General features: G+C 54.6%; 1 protein-coding gene across 10 annotated transcripts in view; it reads right to left on the bottom strand.

Moving 5' to 3' along the window:
• The window catches only part of LOC111169845 (beta-1,4-galactosyltransferase 7), a 9,902-nt gene extending 1,445 nt beyond the window's left edge, over positions 1-8,457 (bottom strand). Inside the window, exons 1-6 of one of the 10 annotated variants that reach the window (XM_022564398.2) lie at positions 8,307-8,457; positions 6,110-6,160; positions 4,286-4,648; positions 1,188-1,431; positions 416-499; positions 45-149 (exon numbers count right to left, since the gene is read on the bottom strand). In XM_022564398.2, the coding sequence (XP_022420106.1) occupies positions 45-149; positions 416-499; positions 1,188-1,431; positions 4,286-4,648; positions 6,110-6,160; positions 8,307-8,356 (897 nt within the window). In that variant the 5' untranslated portion in view covers positions 8,357-8,457. Of the gene's footprint in view, positions 1-44; positions 150-415; positions 500-1,187; positions 1,432-4,285; positions 4,649-4,929 lie in introns of all 10 variants that reach the window. The other 9 variants (XM_022564399.2, XM_089909778.1, XM_089909775.1 and 6 more) reach the window with 9 other exon arrangements.

Below are 8,457 nucleotides of genomic sequence, written 5' to 3'. Positions count from 1 at the left end.
CCATATACCACCTATCCATCCCCGATCAAGGGACCAGCCAGTACCTGTTTTTGAGCCGCGATGCGCTTCTGGTCCCTCTTCCTCCAGGCTGGGTCATGCAGGTGGCGAAATGTCTTATACCCAGTTGTGATTCCCGAGGGGCGGAAAAGCTAAAGAGACCAAAGGAAGTTGGATCAGGCTGCCTCTCCTGGAGCCCTGGCCCTCACCACTAGTCCTCTGGGGTCCCACTGCCTGCCACAGCCCGCAGGCAGGGGCCTGCATTCCCATTCTTCAGGAGAGGTGTGCTAGTCGGGGGCAGGGCTGGGGTCAGAACCAGGGGTGCCATCTCCCAGCCCCAGGAACTTCAGCTGAGGGCAGAGAGGAACCTCAGGGCAGCCATGATGGCTGAAGAGGTGGGGCGGCGGGGGAGCATTACCTGGAGCCCGGCTCCTTTGATGCGCCGGTAGAACTCGTCGTCCTCACGGCCCCAGCCCCAGAAGCGGTTGGACATCCCGTTGCACTGACACAAAGACAAGCAATGTCACTTGCCCCATCCTCCCAGGGTGCTCTTTGGTCTCCTACCACTTGGGAGTCCCTAGCCCAAGCTGGGCCAGGCCAGGCCCCCTTTCCTCCTCCTCCCCAGCTTCCCACCCCACCACCCACTCCCACCCCCTACCACAGTGACTGATTCAGGGATAGACCTGTGACTCAAGCCAGGCCAATCAAGAGCCAGCATGGGGCAGCTGCGGGTCTCCTGTCTGGGCTGTTGGAAACGGGCAGCTCCATTTTCCACTGGACTTGGGCCTAGACGGATGCAGGTTGCAGCTACAACCACCACCTTGCATCCTGAACGTCTGAAAATAAAGCCAGTCTAGAGAAGGCAGAGCTGAGAGATGGAAGGTGAAATGGTGTCCTGGTGACATCATCTGAGAGGCTGGGCAAGACAGCCCCACCCAGACTTTTCCATTTTGAGAGGCAACGAACCCCAGGGCTTCTGAAGCCAGTTTGCCCAGGGGTTCTGTTGCTGTGGCAGAACCCTCCCTAACTGGCTTGTTTGGTCCTGCTCCTCTCATGCCTCTGGCTGCTCCTGGGCTCCCCAAGCAGGACCCTCCATCTGCTGGGCCCTAGAAATGCTGCTCCTCTTGCCACTGCCCCCATCCAGGTGGGTGCTCCCTGGCTCTCAGCAGAGTAGGTGCGCCAGGCCTCACCAGCTGGTAGTGCTGCTTGGAAAGCAGCAGGATGCCACCGACGTAGGTCTTGTAGTGGTAGAGTGGGTGGAGCTCCGGGGAGGCCACGTGGAAGGGCCCGGTCTCTGGGAAGCCATAGTCCAGCTCCTCATTGAGAGGGAGCAGGTCCACGTCGTGCATGGCGATGTAGTCTGTGCTGTTGCTGCTCTCCAGAAAGCCCGCGTTGATGAGTGCTGCCCGGTTGAACCTGTGCAGGGCACCGAGGCTGGGCCAGGGGCAGTGAGCTTGCTCTCCCCCAATCTCTGCATGAGAGCCCATCCTTCACAGCACCCACCCCCAGTACCCATGATGCCCTCCAGCCTGACACCGACTTCATTGTGGGTCTGCCCAGCTGCACATCTGCCCCTCCACTTATCTCACAAATGTTTACTGAGAACCTATTATGTGCCAGAAACTATTCAGAGCACTGGAGATACAGCAGTGAGAAATCAAGGCCCTCAAGGAGCTGACATTCTAATAAGAAGAGACAAAAATAAACAAGTAAGTAAATATGTAACAAGCCAGGGAGTGGTTAAGTGCTGAGAAGAATAGTAAAGCAGGGTGACGAGGATAAAGCATGCTGTGGGGTGGGGGTTGTCCTTTTAGAGGAGGTCGTCAGGGAGGGCCTGTGTAACAGGGTGACACGTGAGCAGAACCTGAAGGCCTGAGGGAATGAGCCCTATGGAAATCAGGGGAATAGGGTTCCGAGCAGAGAAAAGAGCAACTCCCAGGGCCCGAGGCAGGAGCAGATAGCAATGTGGTGAAGCAGAGTGAGTGAGAGGTCTCAGGGAATGAGGTCAGAGGGTGACAGGCCCCTGAAGGACTTGCGCTTTGACCCTGGATGAGATGGGGAGCCACTGAAGGGCTTAGAGCAGAGGCATCATGTGCTGTGGCTCAGCATTTAACAGGATCACTCTAGTTGGGGTGCTGAGAAGAGACTGGAGGGTGAGGGGTGGAAGCAGGGAGACAGGTTGGGAGGCTGTTACAATAATTTAGGCATGAGATGATGATGCCTTAACTCAGGGAGGTGGCCGTGGAGATGGTGAGAAGAGGGCAGATTCTAGATGCATTCTGCTGATGGACTAGACGTGTTGTGTGAGGGAAAAGGAGTTGAGGATGACCGGAAGGCTTTCTGGCCTGAGCAGCTGGGAGTGTGGAGTTTCCACTTCCTGGAATGAGGAAGGGGGCAGGAGAAGGTCAGGGACAGGTGGGAAATCAGGAATTCAGTTTTAATCATGTTAAGCTTGAGACGCCTCTTGAGACCACCAAACAGAGGGCTGCACAGGCAGCTGGCTGGGTATATGGGTCTGGAGTTCAGGAGGGAGGTCTGGGCTGGGAATACAGACTTGGGAGTCATCAGGGTAGAAATGAGATTTGATGTCTTGGGACTAGATGAGATCCCCTGGGGAGCGACTGGAGCCAGAAAAGACGCTGCCCAAGCACTGACCCCCAAGGAACACCAAGGCTGAGAGATCAGGGGGATGAGGCAGAACCAGCAAACGAGGTGGGGAGAGGTGGCCAGAGAGGAAAGAGAAGCAGAGCACTGTCCCAAAGGTCAAACTGAGGTGTTTTAAGAAGGAAGAAGTAATCCACTTGGCAAATGCTGCCGGGAAGTCGATAGGATGAAGGTTGGGAACTGGGCTTTGGATTATCAAGGTGGGCTCATTGGTGATGTCAACAACAGCTGTTTCAATGTCATGATGAGGGTAAATGTCTGAGTGGAATAGGTTCAAGAGACAGCGAGGGGGGAGAAAGGGAAGGAGTTTTGCTAGAAAGGGGAGCAAAGAAAAGAGGCAATAGATGTGGGCGATAGGGGATCAAGCGGGGTTCTCTTTTTTTCTGTTTAGATGGGGGCTATTTCAGTATGTTTGTTGATTTGAATACTCCAGGAGGGGGAAAATTGATCATGCAGGAGAGAAGAGAGCCAGTGGCTGGAGTGATGTCCTTGAGTAGAAGAGCAGAAAAGGGACCCAGTGCCTGAGTAGGAGAGCTGGCCCTGGAGGGGCATCCTCGGGAAAGGCGGTGGGAAACTGAGGACACCTGCACAGAAGCTGTGAAAGGAGTCCGGGCGTGGGGACCTGGGTTAGTTCTCTTCCAATTGATTCTGTTTTCTCAAATAGGAAGCAAAGTAATTGGCTGAAGGTGAAGATAGGGAGGAGCGAGGAGAGGAGCGGGTGTGCAAGGCTGCCGTGGAGGGGAGAGGCAGCAGACCAGAGGAATGAGAGCCCTCCTGGGCCAGGGCTCATTGTTAGGGAGATGAACAGTGTCTCCAGCTACATCCAGCTGCCAGGTGCAGGTGTGTAGCAGGCAGAGTCGAGTTTCATCCGGTAGGAATTGTGCCAGGGAGAAAGTGGAAGGGAGTTGAGGTGCATGTGAGGGAGTGACTTCCACCAAGGACCATGGAATCCAAGTTAGATCAGGAGAAAGTAAGGACAAGGAGGATGGAGAACACTGGGAGGATCGTGGACTAAAGGGCCTGGCAGGGTCCAAGAATTGTCGGGTCCACGTCTCCCAGTGGGAGCGAGCTGGAGGGAAAGGAGGTGGGGGTGAAGTGTGAGATGCTTGGATTGTGATCATGGAGGGGAGCAGTTTTTGGTGAGGGCAAGGATTTTAGGTTAATGCCAGAGCAAGTTAAGCCGTGGCTTTGACCCTCCCTTTCCCTAATTTCCGCAGCCAATCCACCAGCAAGCCCTGTCTGCGCTTCCTCCACATCACTTCTCTCCACCCCTTCTGCCACACTGCCCGAGCCCCCATCAGCTCAGGTGACTGCAATGACTGCCCAACAGGTCTCCCTGCTTCCCCTCTTGTCCTGGTATGGCCCAGACACATACAGCAGCCATAGGGACCTTTGTGAAATGGAAACAAGATCAGGGGCCTCCCCAGCCCCAAACCCTCCCCCCAAATTCCTGTCACACCCAGTGAGAGGGGTCTAGCACCTCCCACCCTCTCACTGCTGCCCTGGCTGGCCTTTCATGGGCCTGGGCCACCTGGTACTGGATTGCTGTCAGGAAAGGGAGCAGGCCCCAAGAGACCAGGGCAGGCCCAGGTGAGTGGGTGCTGGCTCAGGAGGTGGTCCTTACCTGAAATGATCCACCTGGTTGAGCACATAGATGTGGTGCTGGATCTTCTTCCTGCTCAGGAAGCGGTGCATGTGGGGCACAAAGACCAGGAGCTCCTCGAAGCGTTCTCGAAAGGGCACCAGCACTGCCAGGCGGTGGGGGCCCCATGATTCATCTTCTTCCCAGTGCTCAGGGGGTGGCTCTGGTGGGCAGGCCCGGGATGGGCCCGGGGTCTCCTGTCCTTGTCCCCTGGCTGCCCGGGCCACGTCCCCAGAGCAGCTGAGCTGCAGCCAGAGCAGGGAGAGGAAGCCCAGTAAGAGACAGGCAACAAAGAGGTGGAAGACGGAGCATTTCCGGGGGAGGCCGCTGGGGATCAGCCTGGACCTGGGACAAGAACAGGGAGCAGGTCAGAAGGGCAAGGCTGAGCCGAGGTCCTGCGACAGACCCCTTCTCTGGCTTCCCAACAAGTAAGGCGCACGTGGCTGGTCTGCCCCAAGCGCCCGGGAATTAGTGCAGAAGCAACTTTAGTGCTTTTGTTCGTGCTGCCACCATGCATCAGAATTCTGCTTAGAGCCCTAGGCTCAGCCTGAGCCCCCCTACCTCCAGGAGGCCCTCCAAACACTCCCAGGTCTCGGAGCTGCCCCACTTCCTCGATGCTCTCTTACCTTCTGTGCCTGAGTCCCAGCCAGACCAAGAGCTGCTGAAGGGCAGAGACAAGACTCCTTGTCTTTTGCGCTTGCCCCTCCCCAAGACAATGGCTCATGTCCAGAGCTGATGGCAGAAGCCCGCCTTAGAGACCCCACCTACTGCCTTCCACCTGCTCCCCTGCAGGTTCACCCTCATCAGAAAGCTTGGCTTCATCCTGTTTCTCAGACCAGAAAGCTCCCCAAACAGGGGCATGTGCCTGTTTCAGCCCCAGTGAAAAGACCACTCTTTACTCTGAGAAGATTAGGTCTGCCCCCAAACCAATGTGAGGCCCAAACCAACAAAGGCAGTTTACTGAATGCATGTCAAAGCTTCAGTCCAGGGCAGCCCATGTGACAAGGGATGAGAGACAGAGAGGGAAGGAAAGACGAGGGCTGGGAACAGCACCCAGGCTCACTTCAGAAGCTGGAAAAACAGCGGAATATCTTAGACTTTGAGGTAGTGCTGGGAGAGGCTGCCTTTCAGGTTATGAAATACAAAGAAATGGTGGAATTCACTTGGTTTCTTTGCCCCTCTCTCTGGAAGTTCCTGAGGGCAGTGAAGGAGGAACTAAGGAATCCAAGAAAATGGAAGCTTCCTCTATTCTAGAATAATCAGCAAAGCAATCTACTTTATAACCTCTGAGAGTCACCAATTAGCTACAAGGTCATACAGATTCTACCTCCTAAGTGCCCTTTGATCCTTCCTCACCCACTGCCTGTCTTTTGGCCCAAGTCTCATCTGGTCCTTGCCCTGCTCAGACCCATTCAATCTCATGGATGATCCTCCTGTTTATAAGATAATGGCCAAATTCCTTGGCCTGACAGTCAAGCCCCTCTGTGACCTGGTCCCATCTCCAGTTGCTCCCTGCTACTCACCCAGTGCTACACATTGGGCAACTCAGAGTTTCTCCACTCACCATATTCCTTCCTGCTCTAGCCCTCACACAGTCCACTGCTTCTGCCTAAAATGCCTTTCCTTATTTTATCTGCCTGGAAGCACCCCACTGATCCTTCAAGGCCAAACGCCAATGTCATGGCTAGCACTGCCACACCCCACCCCCACGTGCACACAAACGGAGATACATACTCCCTCCCTCCTTTGTGTTCCTATGGTATCTGGTACTGCCCTTTTTGAAGCACTTAAGAGTTTTGTAATCACCTGTGTCCGTGCTTGTCTTCTTCACAGGTCATCAGATTCACAGCTGTGGCTCTAGCACAAATCATACAGCAGAGGGCTTGCTAAGTGAGTTAAAGGAAGGGTTCAAGCATTCAGGGCATGCTTGTCACACACTAAAGCCAGACCAACTCCTGCCTCTCTCTAGAGGAACAACTGCCAATCTGGTAGCCAGAAGGCCTGAAGCCAGGCTCAGGCCCCACACACAGCAGAAAGGGAGACTGATAGGACACCCTTGCAGGGCTTCTGACTTACCCCCCCTTGTCCTGTGGTGGGGGTTTCCGCGGGGGAGGAGCAGAGGCCAATACTCCTAGTGGCCTGGGAAGGCTGGAACCTCTACAGATTCTCCCTCTAGGTTCTTTCTTGGGGTAGGGTAGAGACTGGGGAGATGGACATGGGGAAACATCCCACCTTCAGGGGAAGAAGCAGTGACAATTATCCAGGGGTATGGCATGGATTGGGCACTCCATGCACTTTCACGTGCTGTTCCCTCGGTCCAGCTTTCCCTTCCTACCAGGATCACGTCCCCATGGGCACTCTCTTCCTGTGCTGCAAGGGCCCAGTCACTGAACAACTGAATTCAGAGCTGAAATCCCAGTTCCTCAGGACAGTGGACACTGAGAAGTTGCTTCTGGTGCCACCTGCTGGCAAACTCCAGATCTGCAGTCTCAGCTGCTACCAGGCCCAGGCCATCGTTGTTTCTGGGATGGGGAGGCAGACCAGATGAGGTTTTCTCTCATTCATCAATCTGTGTCCAAGGCTAGTAAGATTCAAACCCAGACAGGCTGTTTCCAGAGCCAGCACTCTTTAATTGCTACCTTATCTGCATCTGTTGCATGGATCTCTGTACCCCTGTGTCAAAAGCATGAAATGATACAAGTTTTGTGGGATCATGGTTGTGTTCCAAAAGTTTATGGAAAGGAATTAGGAAATGGAAATTCTCCTCCATAACCTTCCCCTTCTTCCCTCACACAAAGCTTAGTGATACAGGTTTGAATACTCAGCTGCTCTGGTTACAGCACCTCCAAACTGCAAAAGTAACTGGAAGAAAACTGGCACCTTCTTTATGCCAAGCACAGTGTCAACAGTTTTATATATGTGATCTCCTTTAATCCTCATACAGACCTGCAGAGTAGATATGATCCCTGTTTCAGAGATGGAAAAGCTGAGGAGAAAGAATTAAGTATGCTTCTGGTCACATGGCTATTAAAGAGGATTCCTGTCCAGGCCTAAATCCACAGTCCAGGCTTTCTACTATATTTCTGTCTTCTTACTTCAGCACCAAGTCTGAAAAATTCCCAACGATAAAGAGTTGTGCCCACTATATTCCAAAGTCTTTTGGCACCTGGCAAACTTAACAGAGAAAAGGGAAAGAGGTTTCATTCACTAGGTGTAGATCCACTATCAAGTGTTCTGGGTAAGAAGAGTTTTGGGGATACATCTCAAGACTGAAGTGTGGGAGTCCTTTCCAATCTAAACGGCCAACTAGCTCTCCCCCACCCCCCATCCCCATTCTGCTCTAGTGGTAATCACTAGCTAAGGTCTGGGTCAACCTCACACCTAACACGTGGGGCAGGCCACATTCAAGTACAGCTGCACCGGAAATGAACTGTTACGCTGGGAGTACTTAGTCCCGGCGAGGCAGTGGCCAGCCAGGCAGAGCATAGAGCTTCTGTCTGGTGTATTCTTCTGGGCGATCTGCAGAGAAGGGGGAAGCACGAGGGAGGGAGGGAGGGTAGCTTCTGAGGCTACAGGGATGTGATGGGGGAGGCAGAGATCAGAGAGACAGAAGACAGACCCTCTGAAACCAGGGACAGACAGAAAGACAGAGATCCACTGAGAGAGGTCAACGGAGTCAGAGGCCGGCATGAAAATAGAGGCCAGTGGAAAAACACAGAGACCCATAATGAGAGAGACTCGCATAGAGGGACAGAAACTCACAAAGGGAAGTCAACGGAGAAATACAGACCTGCTGAGTGACGGAGACTGGTAGAGACGGAGACCCACATAGAGACAAACAGAGACCCAAATACAGAGAGAGACCCACAAGGAGAACCACAGACCCTCAGAGAGCCCCGCAGAGACGAAGACGCGACGGCCTCGGGCTCCTAGATTCCGCGGGGCGGCCCGGAAAGGATCGGCACCCGGGAGGACGGCGCCCGGGCCGGCCGCCGCCGCTCACCTGCCGTCCTCCCAGGGCAGCTGTGTCGTTTTCCTCCGGGAGGGGAACATCGTCGGGGGAGGCGGCGGCTCATGGGGCTCGAGCTCCCTGCCGGGCCGGCCCGGCCTCCCCGGCCTACGCGGCGCCTCCGCCTCCCGCCCCGCCCAAGCCA

The sequence above is a fragment of the Delphinapterus leucas genome, chromosome 3 (assembly GCF_059928025.1).
Source record: "Delphinapterus leucas isolate spDelLeu-1000000601 "Yukka" chromosome 3, BTC_Dleu_Yukka2, whole genome shotgun sequence".
Classification (NCBI taxonomy): Eukaryota; Metazoa; Chordata; class Mammalia; order Artiodactyla; family Monodontidae; genus Delphinapterus; species Delphinapterus leucas.
This window is presented reverse-complemented; position numbering and strand designations above follow the sequence as displayed.